The 20,004-nt window shown below is 45.6% G+C and overlaps 1 protein-coding gene across 4 annotated transcripts in view; it reads right to left on the reverse strand.

Annotated features, from left to right (window-relative positions):
- Positions 1-20,004, reverse strand: part of MYLK (myosin light chain kinase) — a 207,736-nt gene that overhangs the window by 166,453 nt on the left and 21,279 nt on the right. Inside the window, exons 1-2 of one of the 4 annotated variants that reach the window (XM_076002158.1) lie at positions 16,239-16,756; positions 9,534-9,701 (exon numbers count right to left, since the gene is read on the reverse strand). In XM_076002158.1, the coding sequence (XP_075858273.1) occupies positions 9,534-9,698 (165 nt within the window). In that variant the 5' untranslated portion in view covers positions 9,699-9,701; positions 16,239-16,756. Of the gene's footprint in view, positions 1-9,533; positions 9,702-16,233; positions 16,757-20,004 lie in introns of those variants that run through there. The other 3 variants (XM_012780461.3, XM_012780462.3, XM_012780459.3) reach the window with 3 other exon arrangements.

Raw genomic sequence — 20,004 nt, forward strand, 5'->3', positions numbered from 1 at the left:
CTTATCATTAACTCCATCATTCTAGATAATACACTGTGTCTACTTCTTAATTTAAGAGTTTAGAGAGCACTTAGTGGAGTCCCACCACGAATGATGAATATTTTCTCTGACTTACACTGCCTCCCTCTTTGCCAGTCCTGTTTTGATTTTTAGATCTTCTACTGGACATTTATGGCAAGATCACAAATTCAAATGCCTACAGAGTCAGGGCAGGAAATATAAGTATAGAAAGTGGGTGGGGATAAGAAATGTCATGAGCCTCTTCCTGTCTATCTTCTGCCTTCTCATTATGAAAACAGACATGGCCAGGGGAAAAACAAAGTTGTAACTGGCAACAGGACTTGTCCTTAGTGTTGGATGACGGCTGGAAACGATAGGGACTACAGTGGCCTGGAAAAAATTGCTTAGACACAGCAAGTAGCACCCACTGAACAGGTGTGGCCATGTGGAAATGTTACCAGATCTTATTTTTTAAGAAAAGCCATGAATTATATGTGTAAGCTTTCTGTTTGCAAATATTTGCTCAAAGTTTTGAGAATATCACTGTCCAAACACAAAACGTCTGTATGCCAAATATGGCCCATGAGTTGACCATTTTTTTACCTCTGTCATTATGGTTTTAGGTCATATACTTAAACCTCTGTTATTTGACCCATCTATTTTAGATGTATCTCTTCACTTCTCACTTAGTAAAAGGAGGACATTAGTGTCACTATATTTTTCTCCTCCTCTCTTCCTGCCTCTACCTTACCATTCACCATTCCTTTACTTTTGGCTTGCCAAAACTTACAGAGCTTACTTTCTGTTCCATAACAATAATTATCACTTTTGAGCTTTGTCTATGGGTTGACCTAAAAAATAGAACAGGCTGGGCGTGGTGGTTCACGTCCGTAACACCAGCACTCTGGGAGGCTGAGGCAGGAGGATCGCTTGAAGCCAAGAGTTCAAGACCAGCCTGGGCAATATATTGAGACTCTGCTCTACAAAAAATACAGAATCAATTCCTATCTCCTGTTTTAAAAAATTAACTGGGCATGGTGGTATGTGCCTATAGTCCTAGCTACTCAGGAGGCTGAGGCAGGAGGATCGCTTGAGCCTAGGTTACAGGGAGATGCGATCGTGCCACTGCACTCCAATGTGGGTGACAGAACAAGACCCTATCTCAGACATGAATAAATATAAGAAAAACAATTTTCTTGATAGCAATATTATATCATTTAAATGTTTTCTTCAGACATCTGGTGGCCATGAATAAACTGTTCACCATTAATGACTAAAGAACTAGCTTCCAAACATAGGTACTTAGTGTGGGCTCTCTACCCCTTGGGTATAGTCCTGTCCCCTGAACAAGGGGACAGCCTGAAAGCCCCACATGGGACATGTCTGTGGGTGGCTTCACTTAGAGGGTTCGGCCATGGAGCAAGTGGACAGGTGACATGTCCAACACATTTCCACCCCATGGCAAAGTCAAAAGACTGTTTACTTATATACTAACCAAATATCTATAGTAGGAGCTTCACTTTTCTCCATACACATGTTTAGTAAAAAGTCCTTCTTTTAATCACCCTGACTTCTGCCCTATGTCCACTCCTAAATCTCCAAATCCTCTAATCTCAAATGTATGGCTTTCGCTTTGGCTGAGGCCTCAGCCCTTATCTGTTCTGCAGGCAGAGCTGACCTAGCCCTCAATGCAGTCCTGAGAAAATCTCTCGTCCACTAATGTTCCCCTTCTGCTTTTAGTGCAGCCCTCATTCACCCCCTTGGAGCTTCTTTTTATGTTCATTTTAATGGCATATTTGGAAGGAAGGGGAGTTAATAAATCTGGTTAGTCCATCATTTTGAACCCAAAGTGGCCACCAACTGCTGACATAGTAAAGTTTCAGTGATACTTGTCCTGCCATTTCTCATTCCACTGCTTTTGCTCTGAATACTTTGGGAACTCTGTGACACCCGGGCAGCCTGCCACCAGCCACATGAAATAGATAGCTGTGGAGACGCTCGGAGCACAGTCAAGCTTGCTGGGATACCACGGTCAGCACTCTTCTGTGAAGATGGAAGACAAAGATTCTCTCAAGAACACATTGCATTTTTCTTTTTCTTTGAATAAATCTTATGCTCTAACAAAGTCTCAAGAATCTAATGTCATATTTCCATTGTGAATGGAATACATTTTCAATATATCCTCTAGCTGTGGGTCACCGACATACAGTATAGGAACTGAATTTAGTATGAGAATGATCTCCATCAGCCCTGTCCCAAAGGACTTCTGTGACAGTGGAAATGTTCAACAATCTGTGCTGTCCAGCATGGTAGCTATTAGCCACACCGGGGCTACTGACCACTTAAAATGTGGCTAATGTGGCTGAGGAACTGAATTTCCAATTTTATTTAATTAATCTTAATTTGAATTTAAATAGCCACATGTTGTTAGTGGGTATTATATTGGTCACAGCAACTCTAGGCCTTGAACAACTCACTCTCATTGAAGAAGCAAAAGATAATAAACAAACAAACAAACAAAAAACCCCAATAACAATAACGGAGACCAGCAGTCTGACCCGAAACCTGATTTGGGCCATACTTCTCAAGAAGCACTGAAGGATCAGCTTACCTGATTCATAGCTAGTATCAATTGTAATTTGATAAAGAGCAAAAATGAGTCTCATATATAAATATTATAAGAGGTCACAGGAGGGAGCAATTGAGGGTTAGAAAGCTCAGGATTAGATCTAGGAGGAGGATCTATGTGCTGATGTAAAAAAGAAATACCAAAATATGTTAAGTAAAAGGAGCAAGTTACAGATGAGTATATATACATGGGCTCATCTGGGTACGTCAAAGGCTATCAGATACATGCTCATATTTGCATAGGTCATTTCTGGAAGGATATCAGTGGCTACCTCTGGAGAGTGGATGTAAGGGTCAAGGCAAAGAACTTTTTAATTTTGTTTAAATTTTTGTTTTAAAAATAGTTTGGGATTGAAGTCATTTTTTCTTTCTATAACAAAGTTATAGGCACAGAGATGATTAGTGAATAATACATTTTTAAAAGGCCAAAGTAGTCAACTCTTTCCTGTGGTTATTAGTCATGAATGATCTTATGCAATTACTATATTCTACATCCTATAACCATGGCTCTTCTGTACTCTAATAAAATGACATAAAAAAGAATCATAAGGAAAGTAGCCTGAAGGAGGCAGGATTCACATCGGATGTGAGGCTGGGCAAGAGGGAGAGGAGAAGGAAAGGCGTCCTGATGCAGGAAGGAAGGGAGGGGGGCGCAGGAAGGTCGGTGGGAAGAGCGAGGGCGCTGGGAAGCCTGCTGATGGCACGACAGGGGCGGGACCGTAGGGGAAGCACAGGCCAGATCCTGTGGGCTTGACCGGCAAGACACCTGGGCTCCCAGACACTATACCACCTGGGTTCCCCTCAAGAGCCAAGCACTTCTTGAGCACCCATCATGTGGCAGGCATTGTGCTACTCCTGGGCACCAAGATGAGAAGAAACAGTCACTGCCTTCAAGGAACCAGACGAGACCTGTGAAAGCGGTAGCATCCCGCAGTGCGAGGAACACAAGACTTGGGCCCAAAAGAGCTGGCTCCACCACTTACTGGTGTAACCTCAGCAAGTTCTGTGATCACTCTGAGCCCCCAGCTTCTTCCCCTATAAGAAACAGGGATAAAAACTGCCTTTCTGGGAGGATAAAATGACTAAGATTATATGCCTGGCCCCAACAAGCCACTGACATACACGCTGAGTCAATGGGAAGATGAAACGTTTTTCTCGTTTACCCTTTCTCCATGAAGCTGATGCCAGAGCAGAGTACCCGTGTGCGCGTGCAAGGGCCAGATGAGCAGGACATAACTCGGGTATGTCAGAGGGAAGGAGGAAGAAAAGGAGATGACACCGGACAGCGATGAGCCGGCCATAACAGGCCTTTTCAGCAGGGCTGAAGACCTGCGTGCGGCAGGGGCCGTCAAAGGGTCCAGGGCGTGGGGCAGGCGGCCCAGTCAGACCTGCACGGACGAGGATCCCTCACGCAGAGGGAAGGACAGTCTGGAAGGGCAGGAGTCAGAGGCAGGAAACCTATTTTCAAGCTACTCCAAACGTCACCTTAATCTCCTCTAAATTCTTATGATTTATTGAACGAATCTGAGCATCTAACTACACACGTCACGTCCTGCAGTCTGACACGCACCTGTTTCCCTGCAGAGCCACATCATTAAGACTCCCGAGGGCAGAAAACAGACCAGGCGCCTCCTTCAGATTTCTCCAGCCCTAGCGCGTGGCCGACTGCTCAGAGTTGGGAGTAAACTGGGAAGAAGTTATCGGGAGAAGGATTCAACTATGGGATAAACTGGAAGCTGAGGAATCACTCATGCTCCCATGGGTCAGGTCTTCTCGCCGGCCCTTCCTCCGCTCTCCGCAGCGTGGACAGGAACGCGCTGACGAGTCGGCTCCATCGCGAAGCCCACTCCAGCACACCCCGGCCAGCAGGCTGGCCCCAAACCCCACCTGGGTGGCGCTTCTCGAGGGGCACTGAGGGATCGGCTCGCCTGACTCACGGCACAGCCAGTGCCTATCACTGTGGCGCCTTTCTTCTGGTAAGAATAAATTCCAGGGTAGAGGGGAAGAAATCTCCAGTAACTTCAGTATTTTTCCCACCATCACTCTCTTTTCGTGATGACTCTGGTGGGGAAGGCGGCCCACCGACACTGCAGCCGCCAGCGTGGGCGACAAACAGCTGGGTGCGTTCCGGCCAGCCCCGCGTCTGTGGGGCCCGGGCCGTCTACGCACGGAGGCCCCCAGCTCTCCCCGAGGCCCGGCAGGAACGCCAGGCCGTGGAGCAGTCCTGTGACTTCTCTTCCCACCCACTCCCATCCTGCACCGTGGAGTCCTGGGCACGTGAGCGGACAACAGAGCCCCACGGCCGAGTCTCGCCTGCCTGACTGTCCTCCCCTGCAAACAGCTGCCCTTGACCTGCCACCCAGGCCTGGCGACGTCGTCTCACAGGAAGGGCCCACACCGGCCTAGGAAGCGTGTTCAGGGCCACTCGGTAGGAGACCTGCGGGCCGTGGGTGCCTGCACACGGCAGGGGCGGCTCCGGTGAGCATACGCCTTGGGGACACAGACCCCTGCGCCGCGGAGAGGGCACGGCTGGATGAAGGAGCAGAGGCTTCTAGGCTGTGGGACCAGGGCAGGGGCTTTGGCTGCCTGGGTTTAAAGGTGATACCTGAGATAAAGAGCTTTATGAATTTCTGAAACTATCTCCTCAAACTTTGGGCTGGCAAAGCCCCAGAAAAAGAAAAAAGAGGTGGCTTAGGTCAAATCAGGAGACCTGAATCAAACAGCAGTAATAGTTGTTTCATAATGACATTAACTCACCACTTTACCCCATGTGGCTGACTTTATCTCATAAACCCTAGGCCCTGTTGGCCCAAATGGCCACAGCCAGGGAGGGATGAACTCCTCTAGAATGATTTGACTACAGGGCACACTTAACTCAGAATAAGGCATCCCTGTCACTGTTAGCAGATTTGGTATGAGTCTGAAAGAGTTTTTGGTTCTCTCTGTGCTGTGTCTTCTCTCCTATTTATTCTCATTTAAGAAGATACTATCTCCACATGCATCTCGTTAGGTGCATCTCATTTATCAGTGAGGAACACTTTTTGTAAAATTTCCTGTGTGAATAACTGCAGCCAAATATCTTACCTAGGAGAGCCTATAAGTCTTAGAATTTTTGTCTCTTAGCTGCTAGTCTTTATGCTCCTCCCTGTCCCCAACCAGTCCTCAGTGTGCTGGCTTGCTGCCTCATGGTTCTAATATGGCTGCCTGAGCACCAGCCATTACATCTATATTCAAGGCAGGAAGCAGTGGGGGGTGTAATATGGGAGTACCAGTGATGTCTTTTTTTTACCTCTGTTTAATCAGAACAGCAAGAGTTTTCCCAGAAGCTCCCTAACTAACTTCAGCATGAATGTGTGATGAGGCTACTCTAAGCTGCAAAGGAAATCTCTACATTTGCCCCCAGCATAGAACAGGGCAAGGGCAAACGGGATTGGTAATGGGTTATGGGCTGCCCAACATATCTGCCACAGGTGGAAGTTTTGCTCCAAAGGACGTGAGGGACTGAGACTCACAGAGATGAACACCTCACAGTTTAGAGCTTCTCAGGAAAAGGCTTGAACCATAAGAGGGCACCTACAGTTCCACCTTACTGTCACCAAAGTTCTTGCTAGAGAGAGGAGTTTTATTGGAAGGAGGGGTTCATTAGGTCCTTTGCATAAAAATAGGCATAAAAAGGAAATGGGGGCAGAGTAGGCAAAAGTGTTTACCTATTTAGGAATAAAAAACAAAAGCATGAGTTTGAACCAGCTTCCCATTAGCAGCTCAGAACGTGGTAGGAACAAACCTTTATAACTTTCTCACACCTGTGGTGTCAACGTGTTTTTCAGTGATGGAGAGTCCCTGAACCCCCTTCAGAAGAAGCTGGGAGGTCCTAAGGCCCTTCGCTGGTGGTGGCAACGTGAAGAGCAGAGGGGAGGGAGCAGGCAGAGGTGCTGGGCAGCGGCAAGGAAGAAGGACTCCCGCCAGCTGTGACGGGACCAGCCTGCACCTAAGAAGATGTAATTTTAAAAAGTTACACACTTTTTAAAGGTCATCATGAGACAGACGCCAGGACTGGTTTGGTGCAGAATAAGCACCTAGACCAGGATGTGTCCTGGGACATGGGCAGAGGGCTGGGCTGCAGGCAAGGTCAACTGGCCCCAGCCATGGAGTCAGCATGGGTCGGAGGCAGAGCACCGGACTGTGCCCGGGGAACGCACATTCGGAGTGCTCGGAGCCCAGTCTCACAACTAGCGACTCTTGCCTGAAGCCCACATCACCCCAGGCTGGCACCACCTTGCTTTTTCACTTCTCTGAGAGCACCAGGTCAGGAACAGCCCCTGTCCAACCTCATCTTTGGTATCAAAACCACCAGCTTCCTTATTCTGGGATCATTTGAGTGGCCCTTCCCTGATGCAGAAGTCTCTCTGCTACACTAACCGTACACACTTGCACCACACTGGTTTACAGAGCACTTTCCTTTACAGTCTCTCCCTCTGCGTTTCTTTCTAGCCAGACACTCTGCCTGAACATCTCTCTGGGATGGTCTTCTCTCTACACATACTATATACCCGTGAGCTGCCAAAGTGTTGTTAATTCCAGTCAGGGCTAAGTAGCAAAGCAGTACTGTGGTCTGACTCATACTGAACACATTTGCATTTTGATGTATAGTTCACATGCAATATACAAGGTCTCATCAATATAAGAGAAAATTGTCACATAGAGAATGCTATATTTTATGAATACTGCAGTCAACATTGGGAATGCATTAAATGACACTGAATTGCTCACATTAAAATGGTTAAATTTATGTTGTATAAGTTTCAGCTCATTAAGAAAAATACTATATTTACTATTCTACACTTTTTGACTTTATGAAGTACTTTTACTACCTGTCAACTTTTCTTTTGACATCCTGTAGGCCAGAAATATGGAAACAACCAGTTGTTTTTTTTCAGATAAGGAAACCTTAGGTTCAGAGAAGGGATGCCTTGCCAATCAGAGGATACTGGGCATCAAAGAACTTCAGTGTGCTGGCTCCTGCCTGGCGCTCAGTCTATGAAGTTTCCAAATCAAGCATCGCAAAGGCATGGTTCCTTCCTGACTCCAAAGCTCCTTCCTGACTGCAAAGTGCAACTCCTTTGCAAAGGAAGCAAAGGCATCATGCACTACAGGGAAGGTAAACCCCTTCTCACTCCCCATGTTTGCCTAAACTGAGGAGGAGCTCGACTCTTAGGAGCAGTGTGGCAAGAGGAGGGGTGTGGAGATAAGATCCATTTTGCTATCTAAGCCCCTTCTTAGATGTTTGTTTTTAATTTTTAAGCATAAAATTCGGTGTTTTATAAGTACTATATATACAAAGAGTTGCGTAAACACCACCACTATCTAATTCCAGAACAATTTCATCATCCCAAAAAGAAATCCCATACTTACTAGCAGTTATTCCCCATCCCTCTCTTCCTCCGGCCCCTGGCAACCACATCTACTTTCTGTCTCTATAGATATTCCCATTTTGGAGATTTCACATACATGGAATCACACAGTACGTAGCCTTTCATGTCTGGCCTCTTTCACTTAGCGTAATGTTCTCAAGGTTCATCCATGTTGCAGCATGAATCAGTACTTTATCCTTTTTAATGGTCATCTAAGCTGTTTCTAAAACCCCAGGCTTCTTCCTGTTGCTTTTTTCCTGCTAGCTGTGAGGAAGAGGATGGGAGACCAATGTCTGGGCCACAGAAAAGGGCCCTCAGCATGGCAGTGCCCAGAGAAAAGAAACAGAAAAGAAACAGACCCCTCAGGAACACCACCACCCCCACAATCTCCTTCAGGTAAGACAGGAAAGGACTAGGCCAGCACCGTCAGCAAACAGTCTCAACTACACAGGTCTGTGCATGACAGACAACTCGTTGCAGCCCAGGTCACTTTCCAGGTGGCAACCCCTGCACACCATCCAGACAACCATTAGCCAAACCTGCCACTTAACAAAGCTAGGGTCCAGTGTCATCCAAAGAGAGTCATACGTCAGCCCCTGACTCATGCTTTCAGGAGCTCACTCTTAAACTGTAAAGTCATAATGCATCTTAGGAATTCTTCTCATCTCGGTTGTCCTCTGCAAGTGCTCAGATGAAAGCCTTCTAGTTTCTAAAGCATTTCCTGGGGTAGATCACCTGTGATTAATCCCAGGACAGATATTACTTGTCAACCTCCCTGACAACCAACCATATGCATCTCCATGTCAAGCTGATCTGATGTCTGGGTGGCCTGAGCTGGCAGCTTCCTAAAAGTCTTTCTGATTGGGCATAACATTAGATATTCTTACAGCTATTCTTCGATATTCTCATCTTCTTCTCCCTTTTAGTGCAAGGTAGACAGGAATTATTATGCCCATTTGCAGAAGAAGAAATGGAGGCCCACTAAGGACAAGAGACTGATATTCATTTGCAACTCGGGACTGAAGTAAGGGGTCCTCCCCCCCAACTCTGGGTGTGCCAAGTGGATGCTAGAAGAACATCTAGCTAAACACTCCCTCCGGGGAAATGGTGAGAGAAAAATTACAGACAGTTCTCAGTTGTGGAGATTTGAGGGCACATATTTAAACCCACGCTGCATTCTTCCTGCCACCAGCCCATGTCTTCTTCTAGAACTAAATAGCATGTACCCAGAACACAACCCATGTTAACAGCAAGACATCGCAGGACAGTCAACATGCAATGTCCCTCGCCACCCCACCGCCGCCCCCAGTTCTCCAACACAGCCCACAGCCAGCCATAAACAAAAGAAAAAGAGAAAAGTGGCATATGTTCACTTTACATGGGGGTCCAAAAGAAAATCAGGACTCCTGCTAGGTCCAGCCAGCTAAGGAAGAGGCTTGCGGAGCGACGGCCCCCGCCCATCCCCCCAAGCCTCCCCTGCCAGCCATCTCTTACCCTCCCTTCAAACTTGGCGGTGGCTCCTTCTTTGATGCAGAGGTTCCGAGGGGGCAAAATGAAAGCAGGGGCCTCAGTCAGGGGCATGGAGCCGACTCTCGAGGGGTCCACACTGAGGGATGTTTTGGAAACGTGCGATGAGGCGACCAGCTTCACATCCCCCATGGTCTGCAGGAAGGAGGGAAGGAAGAGGACCAGGTCAGATCAGACAGAGCACAGTCCTGTCTGCCCGTCAGGCACCCACGCCCAGCCTGCTGGAGTGGGTTTCTCGTGGAGCAGGAGCCCAGGTAGGCCAGTGTCCACCTGGGATCCTCTCTGGGAACGAGGCGTCCCAGACACCAGCTCCAGGGCCATGCCCGCCCCCTCTACGGAGAACCCTAGGGAGAACTTTCATCTTTTCACTGTGCTCTTCCTCCAGGAAAAGGGCATCTGGGGAGAACAGGGAAACTGGATGGTTTTCAGAGTTTTTATAATAGCTATCTAAAATCTGTATTTAACAGTTATTAATCCGTCAGAATCAACATCTACATTAAGCACCATGGTAGACAGCAACAGCTAGTTCTGTCTGCAATGCACAGGCTCACAGGCTACAGAAAAGGAAGGTCATTTGGGATCAATATGGCAAGGACCTTGGGTGTGGGGTGAGGTGAGGTGAGAGTTGGTGATTGAATGGAGGGAAGGACAAAGGCTAGGCAGGACACCCCACCTCTAGGGATGAGATTGTGACAAAGGCTCAAAGGTCACACAGATCGCCAGAGAAGGGAGGCATTTAAGATTATCCAGGCTAATTCCTCCCCTTACAACTGAGGCCAGAGAACGCAAGTCCCTTTCCCCAGGAGACAGAGCAAAATGTGGCATCATGGCAAGAACGCCCAAGCCCGACTCCTGGTCTAGGGCCTAGTGGGGACGAGACAAGATGTGGCTCGGGGCTGGCCAGGTTGGTGGGGACAAAGGGACTGATGTGAGAAGTAACAGATGACTACCCATGGCAGCAGTGTTCAACTTTTTTGTGATGTTTGTTTATTCTCAACTTTGACACACTTCAAACCTGGAAAATAGCAACATGTTAAAATAATAAACTACCATGTATCAACTACCCACTCTGTTCCAGACACTGTATCAAGCACTTGACACATTATCTCATTTGTTTTACTCCTCAGAACTATCCCATGAACTAGGTATAGTCATCATTTTGCAAATGAAGAAGGTGAGCTCAGACAGGTGGAAAAACTTCCCCATTACACAGCTATTGAGTGGTAGAAGTAGAAGTTGAACCCAGATTTATTAGCCTCTAGAGCTCTTTTGGCCATGCTACAAGCCTAAAGGAAAAAAACACGAAAATCTCCATAATTCTATTACACAGAATCATGGTGCGTCTCCCTCCAATTTCGTTCCTACGAATATAGAAAAACACATATTTTACACAGTCGAAAGTGTATTTTATATATATAGCTGTTTCCTTTTCTTCTCCCACAACTTTTCTTAAAATAAGGGGGAAAGTTGCTTTCAAGAAAAATGATTTTAAAATATTCCATCATATGGATGTATAACTTACATAACTACATCCCTATTCCTGGTCATTTGGATGGTTTCTAAATCTTTTATGATAATAAACCGTGTGACAAGCCTATTTGTGCCTAAATCTATGTCTGAATTCCTGATGATTTCCTTAGGATTGATTCCAAAAGTGGAATCATTACAGGTACGAATCTGAGTTCTCAGTCGCAAACAACAGAAACTGGCTCTGGTTCTCATAAACACAGAAGGGATTTACTGAAAAGATGGCGGCGGCGGGGAGGGGAACTTCCCAAATCCACAGGAAAGGCTGGAGAACCAGGCTGGGAAACGGCTGCCATTGAGAGAAGCTGGGAGTCAGACTCCAGTCAAGGTCACTGGACACCCACTGCCATTACCTGGAATACCCTCTAAGTATCCCTGCTCCAGGTTCCAAATCTAGGTGGGAGCCTTACCAGGCTGGGACAGCCCCAGGTTGAGGACCACATCTTACCATGACACCCCTGGTGCCCAGGCACGGGACAAGCATCTGCTGACTGAAGAGAAACCGTATTCCTAGCTTTTGCTTTTCTGTTAGTTTTCTTTGGCTGTCTAGTCACACGCTTAAATCCTATGCTGTGTGTCAAGTAAACTGACACAAAATAACAGTGCTCTCTGGAGTACATAATTAGCTTGTTTAAATTTAATAATATCTAACAAAAATAAAATAGGGATATTTCTTTTGAAGTTCAAGTTAAAGTAACAAAGTGACTAGGTTTGGTTGTAACCGGGCACATCCTGTGCTTGATAAAACCAGCTTTCTCTTTCACTGATAAGGTATTATAAGCTTTGCAAACAAAATTCCTTTCCAAATGATAAGACTCACTGGCTCACTACAATAGGTAACAATAAAAGCAAACACTTATTTAGCACTTACTATATGTGGGAAATTCTTCTAAGTACTTTAAAAATAATAAATAGCTCATTTGTTGGAAAATATGCTTATATTTCTGTTTTATAGCTATATATTCTATAATACTTATCTGTGTAGGTACCAAAATGCAAAGAAACATGTTTTCATAACACATTTGTCAGTTCATAACATCAAGAATTTCCTTGTCAAATTTTCCCATTCACTAAAAGAAAACAGACTGTGATGCATTTTTTAGAACCATGCTTACATTTGTGTTTTAGAGCCAGATATTCCAACTTTTCCATATAGGTACCAATACACAAAGAAACATGTTTTCATAACAACTTTGTTAGTTCAAAATGTTAAGAAGTTTCCCTGTCGAACTCTTCTTTTCAATGAAAAATAACACGTTATGATGCATCTTTTGGAAAGTACGCTTACTTCTGTGTTTTATATCCATACAACAACACTATGAGATAGATAACCTCGCCATCCCCCTCTTATGGATTAGAAATCTGAGGCACAGTGACACCAAGAAACTTGTCTAATGAACACTGTCCTGGTGGCAGGCACTCTGAAAGCCCTGCCTATAGAGTGTATCCACATAACAAAAACTTTTGTAGCTCCTTAATATGTTAAAATAAATAAATAAAGCAACCAATAATAAAAAGAAAAAAAGAAAAAAAATTGTACAAGTTCCCGCATTTAGTAGGGGGCATAGCTATCATTTGAAACTATATATCTGGTGCTGGAGCCCCTATTCTTACCCACTGGGCCCTCTCGCCTCTTGTGAGCACTTGGAGCTAGCTGGTGGGAAAGGGGCCTTGAAGCTGGGACAGCAAGGGGGACAGTCGAGAGCTGCCACCACATACATAGAGAATTTAAGATTTTCTGTGTGTCAAAACATACCATCAACAGCATTCAAAATGGATGATAATCTAGGATAAAATGCTTGCACAAAAACAAGAGACAGAGAAACTTTACATATAAGAAGAAAACAACCTGAGTGATAAATAAACAGAGGATGTGACTTGGACAATCCACAGATGACAGATCCATGACCAATAGACACATGGAACACTGCCTAGCCCCAGTGATAACCCAAGAGTGCAAATCAAGAACAAGCTATTATTTCTTTAAACTAACCAAACTGATGTTTAAAAGGAAAGAGAACACACAACGCTGGTGAGACCAGGATGATAAGGGTACATACCCTCCTACCAGGAATATAAATTTGTATAATCTTTCTTGAAAGCAATTTGGCAAAACGATTCTGAAAAAAAATGTCCATCTCGTTTTACAATAATCCTACATTTAGAAATACATTATTGGAAAGGAATCAAAGATACAGCCCAAAATTTATTTATAAGACCACTAATTACATTATTTATAGAAAAAACTAGATGTATTTTTAACAATCCAGTTAAATATCCAACAGTGAAAATTGGTTAAATACAACAGAATACCAGGCAGTTATATGAGTATATATTTACAAGGAAAATAATTACATGAATTTGATGACAAATAAATTTTTAATTTAAAAAATTATAGCAAATGTTAAACATACAGAAAAGTAGAAAGAATGATAAAATGAGCACTCCAAATACTCACCATCTACATTCAACAATTGACATTTTGCCAGATTTATATCATTATGTTTGCGTGTATGTACAATTACTTTAAAGTAATTATAGAATTACTTTAAAGGAGTCATGGTATGATTTGAATGCAAGAATCAGGATAAGTTCATTCACTCAAATATATTTATTGACTATTATACTATTTCATAACAATGTAGTTAAAACTGTCTAATGATAAAAATACATATTTATTGAATGGCTACCATGTGCCAAACCAGGCACTAGGTATACAGCAGGGCGCAGTTACATGTGTGGGGAGTGTGTGTTTGTGTGGTGCATGGTGAGTGTGGTAACAGGGTAGGGAAGGATGGGGCTCTGGTATCCTGCACAGGGCCACCCCCCAGAGGGAGCACTGTTCCCTGTCCTCCTCCGCTGCCCCTGACGAGAGGCAGAGTTCTGCAAGAAGGGCCCGAGTTCCCTGGGCAGCTTCCTGCAGCACCTTCACGTCCACACTAGCAGCACCATTTAACCAGCCAGGTGTTTGTGCCTGACACTGTGCCAGGCCCCATCTAGTTCAGTCCCAACAGTCCTGCAGGGCAGTTTAATTATCACCCTTTCACAAATAGGGGCACTAAGGCTCAGAAAGCCACCTATGCTTGTTCAAGTTCACATAGCTAAGAAGGGGAAACCAAACCAAGATCTGATTGCAAAGTCATAACCCTGCTGGCTTCCTGGAGGTCCCCAAAGCCCAGATGAGGTGTTTCCTGCCATCCCCAGTACAGGGAGATGCAGTAGGCGGAGGCTTGGGAGCTGCAGAGAGGAAGCGGGGCAGGCGGTGTCCCCCCTTCTGCTCTCAGGCCTGGCTTTGGAAGACACAAGACTCTTGTCCACCTCTGCCTTCAGGGCAGCTGGACTGGGAGTGGTGAGATCAGGCCCAGGATCCTCCTATAAATCCTCTCGATCTAAGATCTGAAGTCCATCTACTGTGTTTCCCCAAAAATAAGACAGGGTCTTATATTTATTTTTCCTCAAGAAGACACTCTAGGGCTTATTTTCAGGGGATGTGTTATTTTTTTAAGTATGGTAAAACAATCTACATTTATTCAAATATAGTTAAGTCGTCTTCTTCTGGAACATCATCATAACTCTCCAAACCCCGAATTCCATCCTGAATTTATTGCGACTCTATTTCCTTTAGAACCATTGGCCCCAGTCTCTCATGTTGAGCAATAGAGCTCTCATGGGCAGATGAGAAGGGCTGCTTGTCTTCTTTACCGCTCCGTGATGAAATGCATGGGTTGTGCAGATACGCTGTGTAGCCACGCCCATCACTAGGTCTTATTTTCGGGGAAGGGCTTATATTGCACAAATGCTTAGAAATCCTGCTTGGGCTTATTTTATGGGTAGCTCTTATTTTCAGGGAAACACGGTAAACCTCCTGAAGGCCCCACATGCTCTCATCAAAAGTAACCTGCTTGTCCTCAAGAACGCGTTAGACAGGAGTCTTCCATCCCTAAGACAGGCCTGGCTTTACGTTAGAAATGGGACAGGCAAGTCAGTACAGCAAGGAAACATCTGGTCCCCTGTGAGGCAGTTCCCGGGAGAGTTACTCAGCTGTCACGCAGGCAGGACCAGAGCCCAGTCCCAAGCTGGTTGGTCACACCAGACAGCTCTGCTCACCCGCAGCCCATCGCCCCACCCCCTGCCATCGGCAGCATAAACAGATTCCTGCCACACGATGAATGGTAACTGACATATTTGGAATGCTCTATCAGAAAAAATAATAATAATAAAATAAATCAAACCAAACCATCCTTTTTCCTCTCTAATCCCTTGTCAAGCCTTTTGATCGCATTTCAATCAAGAAAACCAGACAGGCTGGGTGATTTCTGCAATAATTTCTCTATTGTAAGAGTGACAGCAGTCAGTGGCTAGACTCAAACACACCGGCTGGGGGGGGGGGTCTCATTCAATACAAGTTAAATGTAGATTACTTTACTTCTCTGTAAATAAGTGGAAAAACAGGGGAGGGGTCAAAAGAACAGTGGTGCAAGAGTTAGGAGCTCCTCCTCCCTGACCCCGGCAATGATTTTTGGGTCAAAGCCCACCTCCAATAAAGTTTTCACAAGTAACATAATTTATTAACCATTTGAAGTAGCACTGAGTTAATTTGACTTTAATTTGATCAAAAACACTTTAAATCATCTTTGAGCCTAGAAAGGAACACTTTCAACTACAACCCAAAGAGACTGCAACTCCAAAGCAAAAAGATCTAGAAAAAAGTAAAAAATCAGGGACCAAGTTATACGGCAGAACAAGTTTAGAGAAGCCAGTGTTCCCTTCCCTACCCAAAGCGTACACACTGGAAACGATCATTGTCTTTAAGTACTTCATCAGTTTATAGGGCATCGTGGAAATACCATACCTCTACTGCAAGGAGGGGCTGCCAGGCAGGCTTTGAAGTCAGCGGTGAACCTGCCCCCAACAGCACACATCAGAGGCCACAAAACCACCCACCCATGTGCGAGTGCCCCTGCACTGACAGCTCCACTCTCCCCTCCTTAATCCTCTCTGCAATGCACTCAAATCCTGACAAATTCCCTCATCACTCCTAATCCGGGAGTGAGCTGCTCCTCGGCTGTGCCAGGCTGACTTGCCAGTAACCCAGCGGAGCAAAGCAGGGCAGGGCCACACACCAGTGAATGGGACACACCTTACCCTGGCCTCTTCCCCAGCAGCTGTCACATGAGTCAGGACGCGAGGCAGCCACGCTTCACCACCGTACTGCAGAAAATCCTGTCCAGGGTCCAGCGGAGAACGGAGAGTGGAGGAGAGCTGGGGACGTCACAGAGCCCAGGGCCAGACCGAAAACGTTAAGGGGCTTTTGTTCTGACTCTGCTCCCAGATGTTGCAACTTGCCTTCCACTGGGCAGCCAACTTCACCCGGTCCAGGAGGTCTGTTGTTCTAATCTGCCCAGCTGGGGTGACCTTTGAAACCTCTGGCTGCCTCTGCAGAAGTGCTCACCAGAGTCCTGGGGGAGCCAAGGTGGAAGCTCACAGGTTTTTACTTGTCCGGCGCTGCAGATTCTAATCTGAGTGTGGAGTAACGGGAGGACCCTGTCAAGCAGAGAGCCGAGCACTTGGAGGGGCTGGGCACTCTCCCAACTCCACATCTGGCCTGGAACGCCACTCCAACCCTTGGCACATCTGGCCTGGGATTACCACCCAGGGCTCACGAGACATTTGCCTCCTGAGACCCAGCTCTTTCTTCCTTAAGCTGAAGAAGGTCTGTTTATGATCCCTAGAGTGGGAGGCAAGCTCAGAGAACAGATGAACTGAACTCCTGTGCTGTGTTCTCTTAAGGAATTGGGCTGAGACGTGAGCCAGGCTCCACAGACAGTGGTCACATTGAGCGCCAGACCTTGCTGCGCTGGTCCAGTGCCTCAGGGACTACCCTTGGAACATAGCTCTAAAGTGAGGCGGCAAGGTGATGCCCCGTCCAGACCTTCTTCCCTGGGGAAGAGAAGGTATTTTCATAGTTCCAAAGAAATCGCTCATTCTGTGCAGCTCACACCTTGGGATAGACCATGGACATATGAATCAGCAATGCCATGAATTTAAGCTCTTCCATCGGGTCATGTCTGATTCTAGAGGAGCTAGTATTCTCCCAACAGCTAGGAGACCCCCCTACCCTCTAGCTCAGCAATTCTTCAACTTTTTAGTCTCAGCATGGGGGCCCTTTATGCATCTAAAAATTACTGAGGATTCCAAAGAGCTTTTGTTTATGAGTTATTGCTATCAATATTTACTGTATTGGAAATCAAAACTGGGAAATATTAATTCATTTTAAAATATCAACAAGCCCATTATATGTTAACATAACATTTTCAAGAGAAAATGTATTTTCCAAAACAAAAAAATAGTTTAGTAAGAAGTTTAGTTCATTTTTGCAAATTTCTTTAATGTCTGGCTTAAGATGGCTAGATTTTCACATCTGCTTTTGCATCCAGTCTACTGTGACATCACAGTATTTAATAGCTGGTGGAAAACTCTACTGTCCATTTGAGAGAGAATGAAAGTGAAAAACAGCAAATGACGTCGCCTTACAGAAGACACTTAGACCTCATGGCCCCCTGAAAGTCTCAGGGACCCCCAAGGCCCCCAGGGCACACTTCGAGAACCACCACTTTAGCCTGTCTCCCTACTCTCCCTGTTACCATCTACTCTCATTTCTGTCCTTTTTAAAATACACAAGAGGAAAGGGAAATACTGTTTTATTTAAGTACCAGTGTGCAACTTTAAGGAACAGGTGAAGAAGAGCACGGATCAAGACCTAATTCGATTCCTTCTCTTTCAAAGAGAACAACTGAACACTGTGGACCAGAGAGGTTTTAAGCCTGAGACAGACACTGATGAAGAGAATACCTTTAAGTCACTTAAGCCCTTGACCAAGACTGAATATACACCACAGACTCTGAAAGACCTTGCACATGGCAATATTAGAATATTTTATGGCTAATAAAGGAAGAAATTAATACAAAAAAACAATGCTGTTTACCACTGCGGAATGGAAGTGAATCCAGATCTGAGTCTTCTTAGACAGAAGTCTCTGGTGCCCAAGAGGACTAGAAAGGCATTTTCAATTGGACAGAACCAACACAATGATCTGGACAGAAACACGGAAGGTATCAAACCTGTGGGTTACGCTAAGCAGGCTGGGACCGCTTACATATTGGACGTTAACTATCACCCTGAAAGATCAGCAAACAAACTGGAGCTTAAGGGACGTTTAAAGGAAAAACAATTTTTAAATTCCTATACTTGGGCTCAAAAACAAAAACAAAACATTTGCCCAAGTACAAAATGGCTGATTGGAAACAGTGACCACGGATTTCTGTCTCCCTGGGATCAGGCCAAGTCCCATGTTAAGAGCACTCATCAAATCCTTTGTTTTCCTCATCCCACACGTCACAGTCTGCAGTCGTGTGGTCATGTGACTCACAGCTGTCTCCCCGGAGAACATAAGCCAGGCCAGGTCACAGGTCCTGTGTGTTTCACTCACCACTATATCCCCAATGCCTAGAATGGTGATGTAGTAAGTTTCCAATAAATATTTGTAGAATGCATGAGTGAATAGAAATTTAGGTTAAAATATCATAGGAAGTTACTTCCAAATGACAACATGCTTAATTTTGTTGTATAGGGAAGGAATCCTGAGAACTTTACAGAGAGAATGTAAGAGAAGGAGCAGGTGAACAGGTCACACTATAGCAAATCTCTAGGGCCTATAAGGTATTTGGTTCCAGACACATGGATGTTATCCCAGCTCTAAACCTGGCATATAACTTGTGCATTATTTCTACTCTTTGTTTCTCAGTCTTCCTGGCTGTGGAATGGGCATAATCACATCTTGCCCTGGGTACACTCCCTGGGTTTCCTGCTGGCATGTCTTGGCAACTTGGATCCAGGTCCCTGGATTTCCACATGGAAGCATACAAAGCCAACCCCATCCTTTCCCCCACAACTGAGTTCTTCCCTGAGCTACCTGGCAGCCTCTCCTTCCCCATGGCTTCCTGGGCCTTTTCTCTTGGAAAACACATTAAAGGAGGGTCTGGGCTTCTGCAGGCAGACAAGCTGCCCACGTCAGCCAGGCCACATCAGCAGAGCAGCAGACCGTGGGTGGGAGGAGCTTGTCTGCTCAGCAACACAACCTCAAGTGCCCACATCTTTGGCAGAGAGTTATTTTTAAATTTTCTTAAAAGGGGACACAACACACACATGCAGATACGCAGATCAAATCAAACAAACACATTCAACCACACACACATAGTGTGAAAGAGTAAGGCCTGGAGCAAGACCTCCAGATCTCCTGGAGCTGCTCTCTTCCTGTCGGGATTCTTGCTTAATTTGGGATTTAATGAGAACAGGCTGACAGAAGCTTTCTGCAATAAAAGTCATACGCAAAAGAAATCAGAGCCAGAACCAGAACGCTGATTGTAACTAAATTAGCAAAATGCACATCCTAGCAATACTCCTAAAGCTCGCTCATTTCATTAGCAGGTCTCACCCCTACAGAGGTAAGCTTGGGATATCAAGTGTGTCCATGAGCTCTCATCGCCTCCATCTCCCTCTCGAATGCCACACCTCCTGCCTCCATTCTGCTGAGCAAAATTGTGCATTTGTTAACCCCCCTGAGATGCTCAGTGTGAGTGCTCAGTGAGGGGAACTCACCACCCTCTGCCCAGCAGAGACCAGGAAATCAACTACTGGCTTCCACCCTCAGGGTGCCAGATTGGGGAGGACAGGGCGCTCTGTGGTCAGACCAGCTGCCTTCTCCACTGCTAGCCTGTGTGGCCCCACTCATCTGTAAAGTGGGGCTACTCCGAAAACCCTCCTACCTGCAGGATTGTTGTGAGGGTCAGCAACATGCATACAAAGCAGCCCCAGCCTAGTCTTTGGCACAGAATAGGAGCTCAGTCTATGA

Source organism: Microcebus murinus, chromosome 1 (assembly GCF_040939455.1).
Source record: "Microcebus murinus isolate Inina chromosome 1, M.murinus_Inina_mat1.0, whole genome shotgun sequence".
Lineage (NCBI taxonomy): Eukaryota > Metazoa > Chordata > Mammalia > Primates > Cheirogaleidae > Microcebus > Microcebus murinus.